This window comes from Ipomoea nil, unplaced genomic scaffold, assembly GCF_001879475.1.
Source record: "Ipomoea nil cultivar Tokyo-kokei standard unplaced genomic scaffold, Asagao_1.1 scaffold0191, whole genome shotgun sequence".
Classification (NCBI taxonomy): Eukaryota; Viridiplantae; Streptophyta; class Magnoliopsida; order Solanales; family Convolvulaceae; genus Ipomoea; species Ipomoea nil.
In genome coordinates, this window is record NW_017616619.1 from 334052 (window position 1) to 361924 (window position 27873).

Here is a 27873-nt window from a genome sequence, read left to right on the forward strand (position 1 = left end):
ATAATCATTTTGGACATTATCACATTCATGCAAAGCGCGTAAAAAAACTAATATATATTTAATAAAAGTTAATGTCTTCGATTTGTTGTTTTTAGTAAACTATTATAGTTGGTCCATATAAAAAGTATGTACATTATTGAAGTAGTTTGGCTTTGAATACAAAACTTTTGTACATTCACTTTTGTGAGACATGAATCTTCACATTATGTTGCTTGAATCCTCTTAACAATCAAAATCTTGCATCAAAGCTCCTCCATATCCCCAATTGTATAGTATAGGAGAAGAAGTAATAAGCAATACAACAAAACAGACAAAATCAATAAGAAACCCAACAAAAAAAAGCCATTCTTCTTCACCTGGAATTTGAGATTCAATGTTTACTTCAATAATCTTTCATTTCCCCCTCTTTTATGGGTGCTTCTCAGACTTCACTATTGTAGCACGATTTTTCTGATCTAAAGTCATTTTTCTTACCCTGCTGCCTCCACATTCGTCTCTGCACACCTCAACTCAACCAGCGACCCCTTTCTTGACTAGTAGCTGCTGCTTCTGCAACACCACCCATTTTCTTTACTTTTCTGGACTCCCTCCAACGCTCTTTCAAAAATAATTAAATTCTCTTCTCCCACCTGTCACTGAGCCTTAGTTTTTAACCCATTCATTTAAATACTTAGTAAAAGTAATAAACCTACTGTAGCCATCCTTAAAATTTGAAATATTAATTGGTCAAATGATTTATCAGCAGATAAGAAATACTACGTAAATCCCGGGGGAATATACAGATTAGATAGCTGAAACTTAAAATGTTGAACTTGTCAAATTCAGAGCCGTGCCACTGTGCTTTCACCACCCATGCAGGAACAAAAAGCAGAATCTCCACATTTCATAAAGCATTAGATTCTAAAATCTAAAACCAATTCAGGAGCTTAAGCACACCACCCGAGGAAACATTCTCAGAAAGGCAGTGCTGGTGTTTCCGCATCACAAAACATTTCCATAAACATTGCATGCATTTGGTATTGACTTCTACCCCTAGAATCTACTTGGACAAACTTCACACAATAAAATAATAGCAATTTCAGCCATAGAACTTGAAACTATATATGTACTAACCTGCCAAGCCTATCCATCTGAAGATTTCAACTTCCGTGGCCGTTTTGAGGTTGCTGGTGAGCTTTCAAATTTGGGAGTTCCAGGTGTCTTCACCCACTCAAATTTCAGAGAAATATGCAATTAGTAGAAATCTTCAGAGAAAGAGAAACCATAGAAATAAATAATACATCATAATGAGCATACCTTCCGTTTTTGATCCCTTTTACCAACTCTTTCGCCTAACATCCAACCAAATAAGTTAGAAATCATCCTTAATTTAGGGATGATTCACCTAGAGCCCCATGGGGTTGGTAAGAATCAACAACATGACAGTATGGCAAAAATCAAAGGTCAATATTACCTCCAAAACTTAAGTCATGAGTGAATGTTCGATCCTGATCAACTCCACGCTGTGACCGCTGCCAATAGACATCAAATAATACATGCTGCATGCTTCTGTTTAATTCTTTAAACAAGAAAAATGGGAAACACAGAATGGCTAGCTCACCTTCGGCGGTGAACCAGGAGTTTCAGAATATGAACCATCACGATAAGATGAACCTTCGGCCTCCTTGTATTGCAACTGAAATTTTAACCAAAGAAAAAAAAAAATTGTGCCACAAATAGCAGCCGTAACTTGTGAATCTCATATTTTGGATTTCAGAAAGGGGGTGGGGGTGGTTCACAAAGATTACAGATAACATTAGATATACTATACATACCTGTTTCTGAATATTTAAAAGGGTCAATATTTCTTTTCTAAGTTCAAGGTGCTCAGCACATACAAGTTTAGTTGGGACTTTTGGCTTCAAATTAACCTGTAAAAGCAAATTCCAACTTCTCATCTTAAACTAGTGCAAACAAATAGAGTAACGAGCTAAAGGAAATAACAAGCACATGCTAGATGATCTCAAACAAACACACAAAAGGTTCAGCAGAAAGGTATATGGAGCAGGGACAAACCCCTAGGTCTTGTAAAGTTTGCTCAACACGCTTAATAGTCCGTAGTCCAGCTGATGAGCTTGCTTCGTGCACCATTTGTTCTAGCGCATATGTACGCAAGTATACCCCCAACTGAAAATTGAATCACCAGTCAATAAGATAGGCAATAATACCATCTAAGCAATGACATAATATTTTTATATTTTCCTTCTTCAACTTAAAAGCTCACCATGTGAAGAGAAGCTAAAGCAGAAGCAGTCTCTGATATTGGAGCAGCACTTGTGCCAGAGGGAAATTGAGCATTTGGGGAAGTTGAGACAGGATCAACATTGATGGCCCTATCCACACCTTCTGGGCAAGTATCAGACATGATTGGTAGCTCTGAATCTTCAGCAGCCTTTCATTCAAAACAAAGTGTAAGCACTTGAGCACTTCTTTTGTTTGGGTCAAGGGCACAATACTAGAAATTACCTTTGCAACTCTACGGGATTCTATTATTTTCTTGGCTTCAGCAAGGACCTAAAAGGATTTGAAATGAAGTAATCAAATAAATCAGAACGATTGATGTAGTAAGTTATATACTAAATGTATTCATCAAGCAAGTCTATTCAGGGCTACATCAATTGAATTTTCTGTTTTCCTTTGTCACAATTTGCAAAAGTAAAAAAGCAACCTCTGCATCTCTGCGCTCTTGATGCTTTGTCTGCGAAAGTATCATAGACAATGCACGTTTCCTTTCAATCTCTTGAGGCATATTGTATGATTCCTACATAATTGTGATAATTTGAATACAACAAACATACAAACAGCACAAAAAGTAGACAGTAGAATGAAATGCATATACTCTTTAAATGTAAAGAGGAAGGACTGGAACTCTCAACAAACCTTAATAATAGGATGCCCAGCAACATCAATAGAAGATGCAGCCCTTGAATTCAAGACAATTCGGGATACTAAGCCAAGACAAAAAAAAAAAAAAATGCAAGTTATATAAGTTTAGAACACAATACTACAATAGTAACGAGTTAACAGTGTAAATTACTACTGCATTAAAACCCACAAAAAGAAAATGTACAAAACATTAAGAGAAGTAATCAGCAAGTAGAGATAAATGATTTACCAGTATAATAACGATCTTTAAGCTCCTCAACCGTATGTGACGATGAAAACCTATCGGCTATCACAATGAACCGTAGATCAAACCTTTTACACAACTCAAATAATTGGTCTGTCTCTTCCTTGGTCCACGTCTTATATTAGAGAAGGTATAAGTAAAATCAGAAGAATAAATTACTTGAGTGTTCGTTGACATACGACACACTGACTATATGGGCAAAAGAGAGGGTTTAACTAGTTTATTACTATTACTACATTGGTACTTTTTAGAACTTCATGAACTGGTCGTTGGAGCGTGGATAAAGTTTATTTTAAGGGGATGATAGAATGATACTGTTGTTTAGATTTAATGCTTGAGATACTTACAGGATCTGTCAAATATTTCTCATACTCCTCATCTGTGTATTCAATTACATCCACTGACTGCATTCAATCATCAACAAACAAATAAATTGGGGCAGGAAAGCTTTGGAGAAAGACATATTTGTGAATAAGGACTATGATAAAACCTTCACATGATAATAGAAAGATTATTCAGCATACCTTGTTATACTTAGCGAACGAATAGTCGCCTGTTGGCAGAACACCATTTACAACCCTCACCTAAAAACAAAAGAGGCACAAAAGCTCTTTTCTGTACATAAATCTCACAACACTGAAAATAGATTTCACAATGAAGAGCTAGGCATACCCAGTGGTATAGTTGCAAACTGTCATTTCGGGCAGAATTTGTAAAAGGAAGCCATTGCCATGTAATCTGAAGAGGGAATTGAAGTACATCAATGCCTTAAATAAGAATTTAAAATTAAAAAATACAGAGCAATTAAAAAAAAAAAAGGTTCAACAGTCATGTAACCTTTTCATTCTCTGCCTGTGTTCGTCTTTTCAAATGATTGATATCAGTAGCTGGCATGAGAGGTGCCAAACCTCCTGTAAGGGCGTAAACCTAAAACATTACAGAGCCGAACCAACAGTTCGAATAAATCATACACTCAAGACAGAGCAGAAATTATACATGTTCCATATGAGTGGAGAAAATGAGAAATAGAGAGAGAAACTAAGTACTTCTCGTGAAATGCCATCGGGTTTGCGTTGAGACTCTTTCGGAGGCCTAGACTTCTTTTCTGAAGGTATGGACAGTGAATTCTTCGGTAGCCCTAAAATGTCCTTTGCATCCATCTGATCTTTCCAACAAATTAGGGTTTGCTTCCGCTGTGTTTGATTTTGAGATATAATGAAAATACAATTCGCCAATATATATCTAGATATGATGAAAATCGAATACATTACGATAATTCAAGTCGGGTTCAAAACATAAACTGCCAAAGCCCTTCCACCAAATATATATGAATTATAAAGCAAAATTTATTCATAATTTTGTGAATAAAGCCTTCCACTAGCTACTCTTACCTTTCTGGCTTTCCGTTCTGCCGGACGGACGGCGAGGAAAATCTCTGGCGGACGAACAGCAACTGGCTTGGCTGCTTACGGGGATCGGAAGCTGCGATTTGGCGGCCGGCAGTCCTGGTACTTCAGTTTTTGCCTTTCTCTGCGCCTTTGCTTCAGTATTCTTCCGGTCTCACTGAAACTCCTATTCAGTTTGGCTTTATTTATTTATTATTTTTTTTTTTTTTTACTAACAAATGTAATACTAAATCATAAATAAAATGTTTATTACTTATACGAAAAAAAAAAAAAAATACTTTTGAAAAAAATATACTCCGTAATATTTTTTATATTTTGATATAAAAATATATTATATATTTCATCAAAAATATTAAATTTTTATTTATAAGTGCAACATTACTTATAAAAAAACATATAATATTTTGATTAAAAAAATAATATTTTTACATCAAAATGTAAAAGTATTATATTTTCCCTAATAAATAAATAAATAAATAAATAAATAAATAAATAAATAAATAAATATATATATATATATATATATATATATATATATATATATATATATATATATATATATATATATATAATTCTTAATTTAGTATTACATTTGCATATTGTTTCAACCCAACTCAACCCGTCTCACAGATAAAGATTAGATTCGTAAGACGGTCTCACACAAGTAGCCATGACCACAGTTCGGCTCTGGTTCCGAACCGGCAATTCACGGTACCAACAAATTGCATATATCAACTGTAATAAGTATTTAGATAATCATGTTTTAGAAAAATGCAAATTAAACATTATTTTTCATGCCAACTATAATAAATTTTTCATATATAATCTTACATTGATATATTTGAATTACTTATTTAAATACAAATATTGGGCATTAAGTCTGAAAAACTAATTTTATAAATAAATGTAACTATATCTACATCTACAAATCTAATAAGACCCATAGTATTCCGGGCCGGTCCCAAACTAGGCCCGTAATTTGTTATATTTTTTAAATGTATAAATTTTTGAGTTAATACCCAAAATCGTCCTCGACTATTGGTTTTTCTCAATTTCGTCCTAAACGACTTTGGTGACCTAATATCGTCCCAGACTTTTGTGTTTCGCTCAATTTAGTCCTCCATTTGTTATTCCATCAAATTTGTGTTAAATTAAGGGACAATTCAGTAATGTCAATATTGATCTCTCTTTACTTTCAACTTGTGAAGTGTGAAATTCCTCTTTCTTGTACGAATTACACCCAGATTTACTCCCGAACCTGCAAATCAAATTTTATATTCGCAATTTTAGGAGTAATTCTAGAGTAATTCGTAAAAAAAAAAAAGGGGGGGGGGGGGGGGGGGGGGGGATTTCGCAATTCACATGTCTATGAGTAAAGAGATGTCAATATTAAAATTATTGAATTGTCTATTTTTTTTTTTTGAAAGCTACTGGCTCTATTACATTGTAGTATCTGTTCATATACTTTCTCAACCTACTGAAACACAAAAAACCAATAACACCTCCACTGAGGCTCGAACTCATTATCTTCCAAATAGAAGTCTAACTCGGGTACCATTAGACCACATAGTCCTGGTGAATTGTCTATTTATTTAACACCAAATGGATAGAATAACGAATGAAGGACTAAATTGAGCAAAAACACAAAAATCTGGGACTAAATTGAGCGAAACACAAAAGTCTGGGACGATATTAGGTCACCAAAGTCGTTTAGGACGAAATTGAGAAAATTCACTATAGTCGGGGACGATTTTGGGTATTAACTCATAAATTTTTTTATAAATTGATATATTTTGTTTGAAATAAGATTTAAACCCTTGACCTCATAATAATGAATTTAAGTTCTTTCTAATTAAGTTACAAGAAACCTCTTGATATATCAATACTAATTTATATATTTATATCTAAAAACATAATAAGCCTCAATGAAAGTTATATCCTTGATTTATGTCCCTCTTTTTATATGCAAATAAATGTATACATTTTACTTTAAATGTTGTACATTCTAATGTTATTAGACAAAGCTACCCTTACACCGTTATAACACCGTTAATTTTTAATTCTAACTTTAATAACACATCATTATTACCATACACCTATATCTATCATATCTTTTTCCTATTTTTAATTATTATTTTATTAAAATCATTATATATTAATTTAATACTTAATTATATTTTAATTAAATTTCTTTGAATGATATCTACTATACTAATAAGAGCCCAAGAGAGTTAGGCCTATAATGGGTAGAAAAAATGGCGGTCACAGGTTTTAATCAAATGAATGGCTCAGATTGATTAAAAGATTGATAAGATTTAAATTTTACACTAAAATTTCCTAAAATACACACGCACCATTACTAATTCCGTTAAAATTTTAAGAATTGCCGTTAGTTCACCGTTAACTTACTCATTGATTTTAATTTAAAAAAAAAAAGTCTTAGGTTCGAACCTCATCCCAATCAAAGTTGGCATAATTTGTACTCTATTTTACTCTTATTAAATTATATAAATAATAATTTAGTAGCTACAACAAAAAATTATAGATATGCATTTCTTTAATTTAGAATTATGTGTCCACAATGCCTTTATTCAAAAAAAAAAATTATTCATTATCAATAAATTAAATAAGAGAAATAATTGTATTAGTTATATTGTCTTTATTTTTCTACAATATAAAATTCTTTATATTCAAATTTATTAATTGATTATATTCGCTACATTGTCCTTACAATGTCTTAATTCAGTGAAAAAAAATTATTCATTATCAATAAATTAATTAAGAAAAATATTTTCATTAGTTATATTGTCTTTATTAAACTAGTATTATATATATGTGTGTACAAAATACATATATTATTTGTATTTATATAATTCAAATTATAATTTTTAATTATTTGTATTTATCAATGTTTTAATATTGGGCATGAATTTTTCGCGCATCGCGCGTACACAATACTAGTATATACATACACACACATTACACATTAATATATGTATATACATATACACATTAATATTTTTGTTAAAAATAATATTTTAATTATTAATCTCAAAATCTAAAATTAATATGATTTTCTACTAAATTAAAATTTATAAATGACATTAATACATTTAAATTTGTAGTCTTGTACTATTAAAACTTTATATAAGACTTAAATACATTTAAACTTGTAGTCTTATAATATTATTTGATAACTTATAAATATTATAAAATGTAGTATAGTTTATAAGGTTCATTTAATTTTTACTTACTAAATTATGTTAGAGTGATAATTTAAAAATGTATAAAAGACTTTTAAATTGGGTTTGCTTTTAATTTATGGAGAATTGTTGTGAGTAGAAGTAAGAGAGTGTAAGATTAAAATTTTTTGTGTCATAAAAATTAAATTGGGTTAGGGTATTTATAGGGATAAATTGGTTGTGTTTGCCTGCGCCTAGGTCCGTGCCTGGGCCGGTTAGGGGCTTGGGCCATGGGCCGGTTCCATGCTGGGCCTCGAATTTTTTTTAAAAAGGACCTGAACCGGCCCTTAACAAGCCGGTTCCGGTTCGAGCTAAGCCCGGCTCAGGCCCATTGAGGCCCAGGCCCACTTTTTTCCGAACCGATTCAGGGTTGGTTCGACCTTGAACCGGCCCGTGGCCACCTCTAGCGCGCATAGCACTATGCGCCCCGCGGCTCCCAAAACGATGTTGTTTTGGTAAGTTATGTAGGGAGTTGACGTGATTATGTGTATTTGTTTATACAATTATGTGTATTTGTTTATACAATTATGTATATTTTTTATACAATCATGTACATCTTTTTTATACAATTATGTACATCCGAAACAGAAAATTTATGTGTATTATGTTAAGAGTTGATGTTTATTATGTTAAAAGTCTATGTATATTATGTATTATGTTAGATTATATGTATTATCTTTTAAAACAAAAGGTATGTATATTTTGTTATACAATTATGTACATTCATGTATACAATTATGTGTATTCTAGTATAAAATTATGTACATTTTTGAACCTGAGATTTTTTTTTTTTTAAAGAAAATTAACCGCAAAATAGGGTAGCAAAATTAAAAAAAAAAAAAAAAATCTGAAACGACGTCATTTTGCATCAGGGCGTACAATGCAATGCGCGCCCTGGTGCAGGATATAAATTGCCCAAAAAATGTTGGTGTAATTGTTGTTTCTTAAAATGAATGGTTCATATTATTTTGATTTTAGTATTTTTTTAATGATTTTCCTTATTTACCCTCTATTATATTATTTTCTTCCCTTAAATAACCCTAAATTCCATTACTATAAACTTTAGTAACAGAATATTTTGTTAACTATTTATTATTCTTAACTTACTCATTATAAAAAATTAAAAAGAGATATAATTTCATTAGTTATATTATCTTTATTTTCAACAATTATAAAATTCCTTACCTTCAAATTTATTAATTTATTATATTCACTACATTGTTCATTGTCTTCTTTTTACATTATCTTGTAATTAAATATCAAAGTTATAATACAAAATATTTTATATATATTTATTTACCAAGTATTTTATACAAATATAATAAATATTAATATTTTGTTCAATACTTTTACATGATAACATACGACACACATCTCACAACACATGAAATATGTAGGGGAAAAACTACCACTACCAAATATCAATAGGTGCTTGTAAAATAAAAAGTTCATAGTACAACTAAGATCTCAATCATATACACAGCCAGACAAATCTAAAACTTCTTAAACCATAATCTCATTGCACGATAAATCCCTCTATGCTACCACCAATAACCCAATTACACATGAGCCCATGGCACTAAAAAAAGAAAAAAAAAAAAGGACATGTACTGATGCTACAACCAATAACCCAATTACACATGACAGACTAAAAAAAAAAAGAGGACATGTACTGAAGATGAAGATAATGACAATGCTACCAAAAGAGAATTAAGAAGAATTGGAGAAATTTAAACAAAAATTAGTATTTATTTAGACTATCGCTTTTATACTAAATATTTAGACTAGCGTTATTACAAAGTTATAATCATTTATTTTAGTGACAATTATAATCAATCTCTCATATATTATCTTGCATTTATATTGGTAGGGAATACCCTGACCGGCATAATATTATCCCGACCCATGTGCCTTTGTTCTTTTCTTCTTGTTTTTGCAGGTTACAGGTAGGGTTTCTTGTGAAGAACCCGGTCGGTGGCGTTGCTGATCACCGAGCGGTAGCCCTTTAGCGAAAGAGCTGGTGAGAAACACGTGGCGACTCTACACGATGTCAGGCAGGGCACCCGGGAAGGTGACACGTGGTTGCTACGTGGGAGGCATTCCGGACGGCCGGACTTGTGTCTCCAGCTCCGCGGCTATAAATACCCGCGATAGCGACAGTGTGAGGGACTTTTGGACGATCAATAGGTTGTTGTTAGAGAATCCTGACCGCAGTCAGTCGGTACTCAGAGCAACCAAGTAGATCGTACTTAGGGCCTTCACTGTGATCAATAAGAGTTATTTAATTGCTTTAATTGGTCTCATATTTATTTAATTACCGCATTACGTGGCAATTAACACTATCATTTTGGCGCCGTCTGTGGGGACCCGTGCGGAAAAGCTAACGTCTTGACGAGCACCCGGTCTCTTAGCAATCATGTATCCTTGGGCACAAAACCTTTACGCCGACGATCAAGCGGATGCGGCTAGTTCATCCGATCACCAGCCAAGCCTGCAGCAAGGTCAGACAATGGACCTCAATCTCATTCTCTCACCACCTCATCCGTCAAATACATACCCGGTTGCCCAACAGCCTGTGAACTACATTCAACCGGGATATCCTCCGCCCGGTCAGCAATTCCAACAGCAGATGCCGTATCCCGGCCAATATCCATACCCGATCCCGCCTCAACCGTACGGGTATTGGCCCGGTCAACCGATGTACTATACACCACCGGTTGGCTATCCACCCTACACGCCTGCGTACACGGCTCCAGCCGCCGCCCCTCCAGTCTATCCGACCGCACAAGTAGAGCCGCAGCATCAGCCCACTTCCCGGGCTCGACGCTCGGCTCGTTCGCGGTTGGGGTCGGGGGGTGCTGTTGCGATGGAGGTACCACAGCAGGCCCCTGAAGCACAGCTGGAGGTTCTAGTCCAAGCAGAGGACCTTGAGGAGATCAACCGGGAAGCGGCTTTCCAGCGTCTCCGACCGGCGATGCGGCAACGCTTGGGACCCCAAGACCCGAACCGCTAACTGGGAGATGTGCAGATGCAGGAAGCAAGCTAGGAGGCTTCATCTGGGCATAGCGGGTCGAGATCTCATCGTCGACGACGTGCTCGGGAGTCAGCCCAAGCCGCCCAGATGGCCGAGCTCAACGAGACCCGAGGATTGCTTTATAACCTCCAGGCGGAGTTTGCTCGGTTCCGGAACGAGCACCCAGTGGCACCCCCGGTCAACCAATCGTCCTTGTTGAGGACACCCTTTACGGCGGAGGTAATTGCTCAACCGTACCCGGTCGATTTGAAGGTCTCCGGGGAGAGAAGTTACGATGGCCGTACGGACCCTGAGGTCCATGTCAACGATTTCTACGGCAACATGATGATGAAGGGTGTATCAGACGCCGTAATGTGCAGGGCTTTCTATTCCACGCTCACTGGTCAGGCGGCGGAATGGTTCCGAACTTTGCTGATTTCAACACTCTGGCGATCAAGTTCGTGAGGAAGTTCATCACCTCTAAGGTGGTGAGAAAGCCCTACATGTATCTGGAAAAGGCCAAGCAGCTTGAAGGAGAAAGCTTGACCGATTTCCTCGTCAAGTGGAAGGCAGCGGTCGGGGAAGTCGAGCCAATGGACGACGCCACCGCCACCCACATGCTCCACATTTCCCTCCGGGCGGGTTACTTATATCAGGATTTCATTCTACACCCCCCAGCCACATATGAAGAGGCCCTTCGAAGGGTCACAGACTATACCAACGCCGGCGAGGCGAATGCCATGAAATGCTTGCAGGAGGTCGGGTCTTTGTCCCGTAAACCGGCCGGCCGGGCGGAAAATCGATCGGGTGACGACCATCCCCGATCCCGCACCAGGCCTGGTGAGTTTACGGCCCTGAACCGATCCGCAGCGGAGGCCATGCAGTACGCCCAGTCCTGCAATCTCATCAAACTCCCCCATCCCGATCAAGACGGCCTTGACAAGAGTAAGCACTGTGCTTACCATCGATGTGCCGGGCATGACACCGAGGAGTGTACCCACTTGCACCAATTGTTAGAAGATCTGCTCAACCTTGGGAAGTTAGACAAATGTGTGGGGAAGAGAGAAGACACCAAGAAGAATACCGATCGGAGAGATCATCGGCGTTCTCATCACCGCTCTGATTGCTCTGATCATGAAGGACGTGCTGATCGGTCGAGTCAAGACCGAAGGGATGATCGCGGGGATGATCGTCAAAGTGATCGACGAGGTTCTGACCCCCCGTCAAGCAGCCGACCGGCAGGAAAGCCGACCATCCACGTAATTTTTGGTGGATTGGATGATGCTTCCCGACCGAGGGAGAACTGCCCGGTCGCCATAGTGGATTCCCGAGACACCGGGAAGAGGCAAAAGATGGAACCCATAACCTTCACCCTTGAAGATCAACCTAGTAGTGGTGACCACGGCATGGAGGCACTCGTGGTCACCATCGACGTGAAAGGGACGGACATCCAGAGGGTTATGGTAGACACTGGGAGCAGTGTCAACGTCCTTTATCTGGACGTGTTTGAGAAGCTTGGGCTCGACAGGAAGGAGCTGACTCCGGTCGGTGTACCACTGTCGGGATTTATCGGGGCTCTTATCTACCCCGAGGAAAAAATAATGCTCCCGGTTGAGATCGGCGCCCCACCGAAGTCGATCAAGACTGAGTTAGAATTTGTTGTGGTCAATTTGCATTGCGTCCACAACATTATCTTTGGCCGACCTGCGATTATGAAGATCGGTGGGATTATTTCAATGCCCCACCTGTGCATGAAATTTCCCACCCCCAATGGGATCGGTGTTGTCCGTGGTGACGTCCAATCCGCCCGGAAGTGTTACACCCGAGCGGTCAATAGGCGTGATTCTGGAACGTCTTCTCGGGTGAACACTATTGCCAAGGAGGAATCAAAAGACCGGAAGGAACAACCCGAGCCTTATGAGGAAATAGAAGAAGTTCCCCTGTCCGAGGACCGACCGGACAGGACAATAAAGATTGGCCGGGCCCTCACCCCCGAGCTCCGAGCATAAATTCTAGCGATCCTTCGGGAATTTGCTGACATTTTCGCATGGGGGCCCGAAGACATGCCCGGGATCGACCAGACGGTGATTTGTCATAAGTTAGCCATCGATCGCGCAGCAAAGCCGGTCGTGCAGAAGACCCGGCACCTTTCATCCGATCGCCGCGAGTTCGTCAGAGAAGAGGTCAAGAAAATGGCGGCGATCGAGCACATCCAACCGATGATTTATCCCGAGTGGGTGGCTAATATTGTTCTTGTTCCTAAGCCCCCAACTTGGAGGATGTGCATTGATTTCACCGACCTCAATAAGGCCTGTCCGCTCGACCCGTATCCACTACCGAGTATCCATCAGATGGTCGACGAGACAGCCGGGGCCGAGTTGATGAGCTTCATGGATGCCTTCAAAGGATACCATCAAATAATGATGCACCATGAAGATGAGAGCAAAACAGCCTTCGTGACCCCGGACGGGCTGTATTGCTACCGAGTGATGCCGTTTGGCCTCCGCAACGCGGGAGCGACTTATCAGAGGATGGTCAATATGCTCTTTGCCGATCTTCTAGGCCGAACGATGGAGGCGTATATTGACGATATGCTGGTCAAAAGTCGGGACCGTTCCGACCACACTCGGGATCTCCGGGAGTGCTTCCAGATCATGAGGAAGTACCAATTGAGGCTGAACCCAACCAAGTGCACATTTGCGGTTCAGACCGGGAAGTTCCTCGGCTATATGATGACCAAGAGGGGGATCGAGCCCAACCCAGCCAAGGTCAAGGCGATTCTGGACATGCAACCACCTTCTACTATTCGGGAAGTCCAGCAATTGACCGGTCGGTTGGCAGCTCTCAGCCAGTTCCTCTCCAAGTTAGCCGAGCGTGCTTTACCTTTCTTCAAGGTATTGCGTAAAGTCAATGGATTCGTCTGGGATGACGAGTGTCGAGCGGCTTTCGACGAGCTGAAGGAGTATCTCATGTCACCAATCGTGCTGTCGAAGCCCGAGCTCGGGGAAGAGCTAGACGTGTACCTCGCCGTATCCGATCGAGCAGTAAGCGCAGTATTTTGCTGAATCGATCTGGAAGGGGTCCAGCGACCGGTGTACTATGTAAGCCACGCGCTACATGGTCCCGAGCTCCGGTACTCCCGGCTAGAGAAGGTCGTTTATGCCTTGTACATTGCCGCGGAGAAGTTGGCTCCTTATTTCCAAGGTCGAGCAATTCGCGTTTCGACCGATCAGCCGATCGGGCTAGTCCTCCGAACTACTTCATCATCCGGTCACCTAGTCAAGTGGGCGTTAATGCTGACCCAGTACGCGATAGAATACCGGCCAAGACCAGCTATCAAAGGTCAAGCCCTTGCAGATTTCTTGGTCGAGTGCACCGCCCGGGATACCCGACCCCCCGAGGTCGCGGATCCTGAGGCTGGGTGGTGGTCGTTAGCTACTGACGGGTCGAGCAGCAAGAAAGGAGCAGGAGGAGGAGTGGTAGTCACGAGCCCGGAGGGATTCAAGGTCTACTTTGCCCTTATGTATAAGTTCCATCCGACCAACAATGAAGCCGAGTACGAAGCCTTTGTTAACGGCCTACAGTGTGCTCGGGACTTGGGGGCTGAATACATTCGGGCTCAAACGGATTCCGCGCTCGTGGTCGGGCAGGTTCTCGAGGATTATGAAGTGAATGGAGAACGACTGCAATTATACCGAGACCTAGCCATGGAGAAGTTAGCCCAGTTCCGGGGATATACCGTCCGGCACATACCCCGATTGGATAATGCCGATGCGGACATCTTGTCCAAATTGGCCCAAGACGCCCCGGAACACATGTCGAAGATCGCTCGGATTTTGGTGATCCCGAGACATAGCATCCACTGGTTGCTGGTTAATCCTATCCAACCGGCAGAAGACAATTGGATCACCGATATGAAAGAATACCTCGAGCACGGTCGACTCCCAGACGACTCCCAGCGTGCTCGGAAGGCCAAGCTTAAAGCCCCGAGGTTCCAAGTTTTGGACGGTCGTCTTTACAGACGATCGTATGGAGGCCCTCTTATGCGTTGCTTGACCGCATTTGAGGCCGATCTTGTAATGAAGGAGTTGCACTCGGGCATCTGTTCGTCACATCAAGGAGGCCGATCTTTAGCTCGTCGGATCATGTTGATCGGGTATTATTAGCCGTCCCTCCAGCTAGACTGTGAGAAGCTAGCTCGGGAATGTGAGACGTGCCAATTGTTTGCCCGGATGCCTGGACGACCGGCTACCTTCTACCAACCGGTCACGACTGCAATTCCCTTCGCAAGGTGGGGGGTGGATATCTTGGGCCCATTCCCTCAACTCTCCGGTCGGAGAAAGTTTGTTATTGTCGCCATTGATTACTTCTCCAAGTGGATTGAAGCCGAGCCGTTAGCCACGATCACCTCTCAGCAGTGTGCTCGGTTCTTATGGCGCAATGTGATTTCCCGCTTTAGTGTGCCCGTGCATCTCATCAGCGACAACGGCCGCCAATTCGTAAGCCAGTATTTCCAGAATTTCTTGGCCACGATCGGGACGACTCACGTCCGATCGTCGGTGGCTTACTCGCAGGGAAATGGACAAGTGGAGAACGCCAATCGGACAATTCTAGAGGGTCTAAAGAAGAAGCTACACTCGGCTGGGCGTAGTTGGGCCGATGAGTTGCCATATGTTTTGTGGACTTATCGGACGACCCCGAGAGAAACGACTTTGGAGACTCCTTTCGCCCTTGTCTACGGAGTAGAAGCCTGACTCCCGATCGAGGCATGGATCCCGACCGACCGAGAACGAACCTACAATGCAGAAGAGAATGAACACTCGATGGTCGTGGATCTCGATGGGGACGAGGAAAAAAGAGAGCTAGCCGCTCGGCGTATGGCCGAGTATCAGAAAAGAGTCAAGAGTTCAAAGGACGTTCGGGTCAATCCTCGGTATTTTCAGGTGGGAGATTACGTTCTATGTCAACGGGAGGCCGGTTAACCTTTGGAAGGCGGGAAGCTAGCTCAGAATTGGGAAGGGCCGTACATCATCAGCGCAGTGGTGCGACCGGGAACATACCGACTGGAGACAACGACCGGTCGGGTAATAGAGGGGACTTGGAATTCCGAGCACCTCGTTATGTTTAGGCATTAGCCTATTTTTTGTAATTTTGGACGAAGTGGGGGCTCGGCCTGCGAGTCGGCCTCGTTCGTCGCAGTCGTCATTTATTTGTAAATTACGAATATTTTCTTAACCGCCTGCGAGAGGGAATGTTCAATGTATATACGATCGGTGATTGCTTGACCGTTTGCATACGGCGGCCCGATCGGTTTTTTCCTTACCTTCGTTAAACGCAGGCTAAGTCACCATCACGTTACCTCAACCGGGCGAATTCATCGACCGGTCAAATGCGCTCCTCTTCGGCGGACATCTGGGTCACGCCACCGATCAGGAAAGCCAGAGCTCCCAGCATAATTTCCCGATCCGTCCAACTTCATTCCACTATTGCACCCACTTGTGCCTCGAGCTCACAATAGTGTGGGGGCTTGGATGAAGGAAGTGCTATAGGTCCGTCGCTCGGGATGGGAACACCCCGACCAAAGAGGCTTAATAGTTTTCAAAAATCGACAAGGCCAGGAGATCGGGTAAACCTGATCGGGTAGGCCATTGGAACATCGATACTCTGATCGAAAAATGCACGACTAGGCTATAAGGCCGCGGGGTCGGGCATTAAACCGATCAAAAGATGCATGACTGGGCCATAATGCCATAAGGTCGTATGTTGAACGAGTCGAATGTTGAACGAGTCGAATGTTGAACGAGTCGAATGATGTACGACTAGGCCATAAGGCCGCAAGGTCGAGCATTGCATGTTCGGCATGTGGTTAACTAAAAGTAAAAATGCGAGGAAAACAAGCGGTACAAGTTTAGCAAAAAGCATATTTTATTAATATCAAAACTTGCCCGGTACAACTCGGGACCGGGCTCCCGATCAGTTTCACTACAAAATGAAGAAGCTAAGTCTATCACTTCTTCGAAGGCTCCGCTTTGCTCGGGGTGGCCGTTACAGTCCCGCTCGGCTCAGGCGTATCATCTTTGGGGTCGAACGGTGCAGGACCGGGATCGGGAAGGTCAGGAGGAAGTGTGGTCAAGACCAATTGAAGGTCTTCTCCTTCAAGTGCCTGTTCCATCATTTTTTGCGTCTACTCGCGCATCTTCCTTTGGCCGGCTTTGAAAGCCCAACGCTCGAATGACCAGATCAGCTCCTCACCGATCGTCGTATCCCGAGTCGCCTTGAGGAACTTTGTGCCCGATTCGCGCTCTTGGAAAAGGAACCGGGCTAATTCACCCGGATTGTTCAACCGGGCTTTCAGTTCCGCGGCTTCCCCGGTCGCCTTTTTGACGGCCGCCTTTAGTTCGGCGACCTCCCCGATCGCCTGCTGCGCGACCTTTTCGGACAGCTCCCGATCCTCCCGGCTCTTCTTCAGATCCTCCTTGGCTTTTGTCAATTCCGCCTGGAGGTCCTTGATTTCTTGTAGTCGCCGGTCGGCGACCTTTTTTAGAGCGGCGACCTCGTTGGCTTGTAGAGCTCACCGTTGTAGCAGCTAGATCGCTCGGGAGATCTGCAAGGCACATACGATCGAGATTAGCCTGAACGGGGTTACTTGCATAAAAAGATCAAAAGAAGAAAGTTTTACCTCAACCAAATCGTAGACGATCTTCTTGGCCACCTGGGTCGGGGTCAGCTTGTCCAAATCATCCTTGGCCGGTCCGGCGTTGCTGATCCGGGCGTGAATGGACGAGCTGTCCTTGCTTCCCCCGGTCGAGGGGCTCGAGCTGCGCTGCTCCCACCGGCGCTTCAATACGCCGGTCTCAGTTGCCCTTTTCTCGGGCACCTTTTCCTTGCCCTTTGCTACTGCCACTCGGGCAACGAGGACATCGGATGCTTCCACCACATAGCCTTTGGGCGTGGTGATGGTCGAGGTGCCCACTGGCCGGGCAACCGGGATCTCCTTTTTCCCGGCCGGCTTGGTCTTCAGTTTCTTCTTGCCAAGCGAGATCTTGGCCACCGGGGGTAGAGGGGCGTCATCATCTCCAAAACCAGCCATCTCTGCAAACAAATAAAAGGTGGTTAGATCGGGATAAGAAGATGTTCGGGGTGTTAAGGTCGGGGAGAATTGGTTAGTGTTAGACCTTTTCCCTTTCGCTTGCCCCGAGCGGGCATCCTTGTAATTGTTACGCCCGCCGGCTCGGGCTTGTACTTCTCGGTCAGATCGTAGACCGGCTCGGGTAGTTGAGCCGCCTCGTAGCTCTCGGGCGTCTTAAAGATCAGGTACTTGTAGATTTCGCCTGAGATTTTGGTGACCGTATCCTTGAGGGCCTGTGTCTCGACCGGAATGACTTGTTTCCGGAAGCATTGGCTCCAGACCCTCTCGACCGGGAGGATCCACGGATCGTATTTAACTGAGAAAATCCGGTTTTTCCACCCCCGATTATTCCCGGGCAGCCCCTCGATCGAGCACATATCTGCTCGGGATTGGGTCATTAGGAACCCGCCCCCGTACGTGGCCGCCAACACCTTCACCTGGTAGACGAAGTTGAACAGTTCCATCGTGCAGGCCAAGTTATGCCGACTGCAAATCTGGGGGAAGCACGAGATCATCCGGTGCGCGTTCGGGCAGATCTGACCGGGCACGACCTGGTAGTAACCCAGGAACGCGGTGAGAAGGCCTGAGAAGGGGAAAGTGATAGGGGCCATCAGGGAGTCGTAGTGCATCCCAATCCACTTTCCCCGGTGCCGGTCGATTATGTTCCCGAGCTGCCGGCTGGTGTCGAACTCGACCCAACCAGCGAGTGTTGCAGCGATCCTAGCTGCCTCTCCTTTCGTCAGTAGGCTCATCTGGTTCTCGACGCTTTCGCTGTTGAGGAACTCGAACCCGTCCCCGCCCGGTGCCGCCTGTTCGGCCGGCTCTTCTTCGACCGATTCCGCGTCGTTTGCTCGATCGCCCTCTTGGGGCTCGGCCTGAGGGTAATCCCCAATTACCCTCGTAGGCGTTTCCCGAACGCCTTCGGCCGGGGAATTTCGTCCGCTCGTGGACGTTTCCCCGCTCTCCTCGCTCGAGCTCCCTGACTCGCTCGAGCTCGATCCCGACGTCCCAGACGAGCTTGATGACCGTTGTTGCTCGGGGACTCGCTCGGGAGTTTGATGTGGTCGTTGAACGACCTCCGGCGAGTAGGACATTATGTCCACCTCCTCGCTGACCTGCTCGACCTCATCGTCGTAATCTGCGACCGAGACGTTCTGGCTGTCCGAGTCCGACATTCTTTCTACCTAAAGGTCGGTCGGGATTAGTATAGGGCTCCGGACATTTGGGTCGAGGTTAGTCTTGCCCTACCAACCGCTATACGGAAACTTAAAGCAAGTATAAAAGCAAAAGATTAGAGAGCTTACCGATCAAGGAGACTTTGAGAAGCTTGAAGATCTTTTGCTCGATTAATCTGCTGAGGTGTTCGCTCGGGACTCTCTGAGTGTGCCGATTGAATCAGAAGATTGAGGAAAGTTCAAATGAGGGCCTCAAGGGCTTATTTATAGGAGAGCGTTTAGGCGGGAAAACAGTCCACTTGCATGACGGGACCAGTGCTGATTCCGAGGCGACCGTTGCAGTCGCAGAGGCCGGCAGTCGTCGACACGTGGCAAGAGAGGGAATGATAGCTGGCCGGTCGGTTTGGTGGATGACGGTTGGGCTTCTTCATCCCGTCCCGTTTTTTCCCAGACGGTCCAAAAGGCACAGGCTGGGGGGCTCTTGGTAGAGAATACCCCGACCGGCATAATGTTATCCCGACCCATGTGCCTTTGTTCTTTCCTTCTTGTTTTTGCAGGTTACAGGTCGGGTTTCTTGTGAAGAACCCGGTCGGTTCCCGACCGGGTAGTGGCCGAATGGCGTTGCTGATCACCGAGTGGTAGCCCTTTAGCGAGAGAGCTGGTGAGAAACACGTGGCGACTCTACACGATGACAGGCAGGGCACCCGGGAAGGTGACACGTGGTTGCTACGTGAGAGGCATGCCGGACGGCCGGACTTGTGTCTCCAGCTCCGCGGCTATAAATACCCGCGATAACGACAGTGTGAGGGACTTTTGGACGATCAATAGGTTGTTGTTAGAGAATCCCGACCACAGTCAGTCGGTACTCAGAGCAACCAAGTAGATTGTACTTAGGGCCTTCACTGTGATCAATAAGAGTTATTTAATTGCTTTAATTGGTCTCATAATTATTTAATTACCGCATTACGTGGCAATTAACACTATCATATATACTTACAAAAAAATTTAACATTTATTTACCTATGTATGAACATCTCCTATATAATTGCATTGATATACTTTGAAATACTTATTTAAAAATAATCATTGAGCATTATCCCGTAAAAAACTAGTATATTTAATAAAAGTTAATGTCTTCGATTTGTTGTTTATAATGTAACCCAAAGATATTGGACATTTGATAAATATGATGTAACCCAAAGATTAAAATGCTAAAGAAGGTGTTTGGTTATTCAACAGTTTGAAGTAAGAATTTATTCCAAACCACTGAAAATACAAACATTGCAATTTAAATTACAATATTTTTACTTAGCGTTTTTCAGAATGATTTCTACAAAACACCTCTATATTAAATTAAAAATAAAAAAAAAAAAAGTTTACTGTAGAGCCATTTTGACTCCTTGAATAACAAGAGCCATGGACAAGCTTAATTTTTAAATTGGAGCCTTAAGCCTCCTTTTATAGGAGCTTCAAGGCTCCCATGCCACTTTTCCCATCGATGTGGGAAAAGTGGCAAAACTAATGGGAGTCGAACGTTTCGCTCCCCATGTATTTTATTTATTTTTTTAAATTTTATTTATTTTATTAAATTATTATTATTATTATTATTATTATTATTATTATTTTAAAACAATTATTATGATTAGTATTACTATTAACCATTGACATGATTCGCTGGTCAAATCCGCTAACTGCTGATTGTTAAACAAGGACATTGCGTGGTAGTTTCCCACTTCAATTGTTGTGTGTTTTGAATACTCTCTTTGTCAACAAATCCCTCAAGTAGTTAATATGATTGTCTTTATTAATTATATATTTTGTAATTTTTGCATACTATTAATAAAATAATTGATAAATAAATATATAGCATTATTTTGTATTATAACTTTGATATTTAATTAAAAAATAGTGCACAAAAAAAGATAATAAACAATGTAGTGAATATAATCAATTGATGAATTTGAATGTAAAGAATTTTTACATTGGAGAAAAATAAAGACAATATAACAAATGAAATTATTTCTCTTAATTAATTTATTGATAATGAATATTTTTTTTTTGAATAAAGACATTGTAGGGACAATGTAACGAATATAATCCATTGATGAATTTGAATGTAAAGAATTTTTATATTGGAGAAAAATAAAGATAATATAACTAATGAAATTATTTATCTTATTTAATTTATTGATAATGAATAATTTTTTTTTGAATAAAGGCATTGTAGACATATAATTATAAATTAAAGAAATGCATATGCATTATTATTTTTTTTCTATTGTAGCTACTAAATTATTATTTAATTTAATAAGAGTAAAATAGAGTAATAGTTATGCCAACTTGGATTGAGATGAGGTTCGAACCTAAGACATTTCTTATTGAAATCAATAAGTTAAAAGGTAAACTAATAGATATTAACAGAAAAAATAATATTTAACGGAAAAGTTAACGGATAATCATATAATTAAGGATAAATTAGGAAATCAAAAGGAAAAATTAAAATCTGCTCAATCTGAGCCATTCATTTGATTAAAAAATTTGACCGTCATTTTTTCTACCCATTATAGGCCTAACTCTCTTTGACTCTTATTAGTATATAGTATAGTAGATTAATCTATAGATTCACATTCAATTCTCATTTATATCAAACACTATAATTCTACTCTTGTCTATCCAACAAAACAATAAAATTTAAATTCTTACGTTATTATCCATTATTCATTCACACATAACTATAATTCATTTTTTTTTTCTCTTAATTCTAGCCTTACAACCAAACAAACAGAGGTTGAGATGATGAAAACTGTATCAATTGTATTGAATGAGTTGAATCACAATAGGTACAGAGTATGAGAATATATATATAAGAGAGAATTATAGAAAGACTAGGATAGGGAGTCATAATCTAACTCAAATACATAGAGTCCTAATACTCCCCCTCAAGTATAGGGTACACTGGAAACCTGTAGCTTGTCTCTAAGAAAAGAAAATCTAGGGCTAGATAGAGCTTTTGTAAAGATGTCTGCAAGTTGATCCTTGATAGAGATAAAGTTAACTCGAATGTCACCAAAAACCACTCTATCTCTGACAAAGTGATAGTCAATCTCCACATGTTTTTGTGCGAGCATGAAAAATATGATTTGCACACATATATGTAGCACCAAGATTATCACACGATAGCTTGGGAATAGGGACACCTGGCACGTTGATCTCGCGAAGTAGAGAGATAATCCATATTACATCAACAAAAACATCTGGTAGAGCTTTGTATTATGCCTCAGCGGAAGATCTAGCAACTGTTCTTTACTTCTTGCAAACCCAAGACACAAGATTCGATCCAAGAAACACAACATAACCACTAGTAGATTTACGATCTTCAGGACAGTCAACCCAATCAGAATCAGAGAAGGCATGAAGTTCTGTTGACTCTGACTTTCGAATCCGTAAACTAAAAGAAGTTGTTCCTTTTACATACCTCAACACACGCTTCAGTTGCTCCCAATGTGAGACTGTAGGAGCATGCATATGTTGGCAAAGCTGATTGACTGCAAAGGATAAATCTGATTGCGTGATGGTGAGATACTGTAAAGCTCCAACTAGGCTCATGTACTGCGTAGGATCATCATACAAGTCTATAGTAGGAGGAAGAGATTTTGAAACGGAAATGGGAATGGACAGTAAGATCCCATCATCACATTTAACAATTTCAATAGTAAGAAAAACCAGGTTCACCAAGATCCCTCACATTGAAAGTGGCAGACAATTTTGACAATAAATGATTTACTATATTATAGTCACGCCCCATCACTAGAATATCATCAACATAGACTAGAAGATATACATAAGTAGAATTCTACGAGTAATAAAATAGAGACACGTCTGTTTTGGATACCTGAAACCCAATAGATAGTAAAAACGCATGTAGATGATTAAACCAAGCTCTCGGAGCTTGTTTTAACCCATACAAGGAACGTTTTAACAAACAAACATGATTAGGAAACTGAGCATCAATATAACCAGGTGGTTGCCTCGTGTAAACAGTCTCAGTCAGATTACCGTTAAAGAAGGCATTGTTAACATCAAGTTGCCTAACCATCCAACTAGATGATATAGCCAAAGAAATAAGTAACCTGATTGTAGTGGGCTTTACTACTGGATTGAATGTGTTAAAATGTCCTGACTAGGAACCTGATTGGACCCCTTTGCTACTAACCTTGCTTTGTGCCTCTCAATTGAACCACACGCCTTTTGTTTGGTTCGAAAAACACATTTACATCCAATCACATTTTGGTTAGGCTGAGATGGAACAAGACACCAAGTTTGATTCTGTAACAAAGCATTAATTTCTTCGTCCATAGTCTCTCGCCACTCTGGATATTTTACAGCTTGTGTGTAACAAGTAGGATCAGTGGAAGAAACCTGTGTAGTAAAAACCATAAAGGAGGGGGGGGGGGGGGGGGGGGAGGGCTGAGACCGACTACGAGTCTCCATGACATGGGTTCGGACGGTAGACCGTGTAGACCTGCCGTGTGGACGCCCACGTAGCCGAGTGGCTACTGCAACCTGTGCAGCCGGGTGTGATGATTCGGTCTGGACCGGTGCGGCAGGCTTGGCGGTGATGGGGTGAAGAACGGAAACAACCCACGGTGTAGGCTACGAAACTAGAATTTCCTGCACAGTATTGTAACACCCCGTGTTACGGCCTCTGTATCCGGACTAATTATGAAATTAATTTTGTTAACATATAATTAAAAAGGATTTAATTAGACTAGAATTCCCATTAATTAATTAGCGTGGACCACAATAGATCATGGACCCTTATCCTTAACCAAGTCTTTAATCCTATAAAGAATAGGAAAAGCGGATCTTTACTATTTAGATTCTAGTTAGGACTCATGAACCTATATATAGGAAATTAGAAAGCATTTAGAAACCCCACCATGATTAATCCTACCTCGCAAGATATTCCCCGAGGAAACCTAGCAAAGAAATTCCCCGCCACTAAACTTAGAGGAATCCATTGGAGGGAGATCTTAGAAAAGAACCTTAGTAGCCAAGGATATTGATTAGGGCTAAGAGGTAACCCATGTCTTATAAAACATATTTTCCTTGCTATATCTTATTTATTGGCTCCTTTGATAATCGTACGTGTAATTCTGTGATTGAGTCTTGATAGAGCCCTTGCATAGGATTTATATTGTGTTTATTTGATAATCTTGATGTTCTTGATATTGTGATTGACTATATGTATGATCTCGTATTTTAATTATGTCTAGAGCCCTAGGGTTTATATCGTGAATTTGTATTATGATGTTCTTGGTATATTTGGGTGGGATTATGCATGATCGGGTGTTGAGTCTAGCCTAGGACTTGTATTTAGGACTTTGCATATAGATTTCTTGATGTTCTTGAGGTTCCAGATGCTCCTGAACCGTTATATGAATTCATGATGAGTCTTGACATGTTTAGGAATCGTGTTAGAAATATTTGGTACGATTCTTGATTTAATCCCGTTAATTGAATTCGTGGTGTTGTCGTTATGTGTTTGAATGTGTCTGGACATGGTTTCGGGTTCTACGAGAGATCCTGGGACCGAAAAGTTGCCTGAGTATCAGTGGGGGGTAGGTGGGGGCACGGGTACCCGCCACCTACTCGCTGCCCGGGAACACTGTTCCAGCGGGCAGCCGGCGGGCGGTGGTCTGCCCGCCGGCCACCCGCTGGAATAGTATCTGGCCGCTGGTGGGTGGTCCTCCACCCACCGCCCACTTGCTGGAAAGTTGATGTGCGTCGTGGTGTTTTTCCCCGTTTGTTGTTTCCTCGTGTCTCGTTGTGCCCTGTTGTACCCTGTTTGTCATGTATGAGTCCCGTTTGATGTTTCGAATACCATTCTAGGAATTTATGTGTAGTACGTGTCGTTGTTGTTATATCTTGATTGTTATTGATTGATTATATGTTGATTGATTGAATGACGATGAGTATCATGGTCATTGCGCAATGGCCGGTGTGACTGATGATGATGATTATGATGATGATGATGATGATGAGATTGTGATTGGTGGAAATGAATTGTTGGCGGTTAGCACTACGATGTACTAAAGGTACATGTCTAGCGGTTACTGTGCTAAAGGCACAAACCCACCTTCGACTAGCTTGCCGTTGAGCATGGGTCAAGTTATAAGTGTTGCGGTGTCATGTCAGGGCTATATGCGCTGACCCCTTGATATTGGTACTAGAGGTACGGATCATGCGATTGGCACTGCGACGCTATCTTGATATGTTGGTGGTTGAAAGGTGGTTTGTCGATGGGGGCATGTAGTTGCCCGGAGGAATAAGGGAGGCGATATAAGGGTGGCCTGGAGGTATAGGTTGGAACTAATATAAGGACGGAGGGGAGCCACAAGGTTGGAACTTGGTATAAGGTTGGAAGATGGATTGTCTGACTTGATGATTAATTGCTAATTGACTGTCTTGAATTCCTTTGTTGTCTCTATTTCCTATTTATATGCTTATCTATCTATTATGTCTTGTAATGAGTCCTTAAGACGCATGCTAGTCTTTATGATTATATTGTCGAGTCTATTATCGCGTCTTGAGTCTTGATCTTGGATTTAAATTAGAGTCTCGTAAGTATATATGTATTCCAGTTTCAAAATGATTTTCCTATATCTATCTATATAGTACTTAACGCGTTGAAGTAGGTTACCAGCATTATTCGCTGACGGTTGTTACACCACATGTTTTTTAGATACAGGTTAGTAGCTTGGAGTGCGCTAGTTGGATCCCCCGAATCTAGTCTAGATAGTTTTAGATTTAGTTAGCCGACCTGCGTGCCTTGGTTTGTACTCAATTATGGATTTATGGATTATGTTTGGTTAGTTAGTATAGCCTGTGCATCTATGTTCTCCAGCTTAGATGCGGCATAGCACCCTGACTATTATGTTTCGTTTATGCTCTGTTTGAGATTTAATATCATACTCGCCTTTAGTTTATAAAGCTTTAAATATTTTAAAATTTAGGGGTGTTACAACCTAGCCCTTTGGTAAGGGACTTTTGGTTCCTCCCTATCTCTCCTCCACTACACTCTCTCTCTACACACAATTCTCTCTCTACTCTCTCTAGAAACACACAATTATGAATAAAAGATCCTTTGAGCTATTTTCTTTTGTCTACTCTACATTGTTCATACGTACATTACAATTCATACATATGGTATACTCTCTACGTACAACCGGGAATTAACCGTATCAAGACACATAAATTATTAATTACATGTCTGCATGTATAGAATATGTTAACTCTAGACATATGAGATGTTGATTAACATGTTATGTGTCTACAATTAACATATTCTGTTCTTGCAGTTAACAGTTTATGTGTGTGTAGTTATTATGTCATGTGTATGTAATTATCATGTGATGTGCCTTCAATTTGTTTACAAATACAAAAAATGTTAATTGCATGTACATAATATGGTAAATGCCTGTACGTAATATGAAGGTTATTTTTTGCCAGGGTCCATAATGCAAAGTAGACCTTAGTCAATGCTTCCATGGTATAATTTGTAGGAGTTCTACTACATATACTCCCAAATCTTACTTCCTAATGTGGCGGGATAAGTTATTTTTTTACACGAGGGTCCCAATACAAGTGTCTATATCAAAGTTTTGTGTATGGAGTACAAATTTGGAGTAGAAAATAGGAGTACACATAGCATTTTTCAATTTGTAGAGAGAATGAATAAGAAAGACAGTCGGTATACCGTGCACCAGGGCGCACAATGCATTGTGCGCCCTGACCCAAACGACGTCGTTTTTATTGTTCAGATTTTATATGTATTATGTTAAGAGTTTATGTGTATTCTGTTATGAGTTTATGTGTATTATATATGTATTATGTTTGATTATTATGTGTATTCTGTTAAGAATTTATGTGTATTACGTTATGAATTTATGTGTATTATACATTATGTTAGATTATGTGTATTCTGTTATGCTTTTATGTGTATTATGTAAGATTATGTGTATTCTGTTTTGAGTTTAATTTATGCATATTATGTTATGAGTTTATGTGTATTATGTATTATGTTAGATTATGTATATTTTGTTATGAGTTTATGTGTACTATGTATTATGTTAGATTATGTGTATTCTGTTATGAATTTATGTACATTTGAAACAGAGAAACTTTTTGTTTTTGAATTTAACAGTAGAAACGAGAAACAAAATTTCTAAAAAAAAATATATGGTCAAAACAACGTTGTTTTAGCCAAGGCGCACATCATTGTGCGCCCTGGTGCATGGTATAATTTGCCTAAGAAAGACAAAGCCCCTCCGACTAGGCCCACGTACTTGTTCTTTAGAGAGTAGTTATTGACATCATCCCTACTACCACAAACTTGAATTTAAAGAGAGTTGATGTGAATCTCTCATGCCCCTTATGTGATTTTGTTCACGAGAATACTATGCATGCATTAGTTTTGTGTGTTTATTCGCAATCTGTATGGCATATTTCTAATTTGCCCTTGCCTGCGTTTGTTGGCAATGAATTTTCTGCCTGGTTTGAGCATGTTATGGATGTGTGTACTGTTGATGACTTGGCTTTAGTTGTGGCAGTCTTGTACGGCATGAACGGAGCCAAAGCGGGGTAGGGCGAGCAACTGCCCCCTTCCCCTACCCCCACTCCATATATAACCTTTGTATGTATATATGTATATATAGTAGAAGTTTTAGTATTAGCATA

The 27873-nt window shown here is 41.0% G+C and overlaps 2 protein-coding genes across 7 annotated transcripts; both read right to left on the bottom strand.

The window, feature by feature from the left end:
• Positions 1–185: 185 nt before the first annotated feature.
• Positions 186–27551, bottom strand: LOC109187386 (SWR1-complex protein 4-like). 6 transcript variants are annotated; one of them, XM_019337600.1, is made up of 20 exons: positions 27546–27551; positions 25197–25202; positions 4561–4653; positions 4216–4411; positions 4007–4096; positions 3842–3907; positions 3694–3753; positions 3517–3573; positions 3155–3284; positions 2920–2987; positions 2708–2800; positions 2506–2553; positions 2264–2431; positions 2056–2166; positions 1815–1910; positions 1601–1675; positions 1454–1511; positions 1297–1331; positions 1114–1200; positions 186–629 (listed from the first exon to the last, which is right to left on the bottom strand). In XM_019337600.1, exons 4-19 carry the CDS (start codon positions 4327–4329, stop codon positions 1123–1125), a joined length of 1347 nt encoding a protein of 448 aa, XP_019193145.1. In that variant the 5' UTR covers positions 4330–4411; positions 4561–4653; positions 25197–25202; positions 27546–27551; the 3' UTR covers positions 186–629; positions 1114–1122. The 6 variants fall into 6 exon arrangements, with proteins under 6 accessions (XP_019193145.1, XP_019193137.1, XP_019193119.1 ...); XM_019337592.1 differs by lacking the exons at positions 25197–25202; positions 27546–27551 and having other exon boundaries at positions 186–546; positions 626–635; positions 4561–4720; XM_019337574.1 differs by lacking the exons at positions 25197–25202; positions 27546–27551 and having other exon boundaries at positions 4216–4362; positions 4561–4734.
• Positions 22438–22939, bottom strand: LOC109187824 (uncharacterized mitochondrial protein AtMg00810-like). Its single transcript, XM_019338178.1, has 2 exons — positions 22858–22939; positions 22438–22766 (listed from the first exon to the last, which is right to left on the bottom strand). Exons 1-2 carry the CDS (start codon positions 22937–22939, stop codon positions 22438–22440), a joined length of 411 nt encoding a protein of 136 aa, XP_019193723.1.
• Positions 27552–27873: the final 322 nt, after the last annotated feature.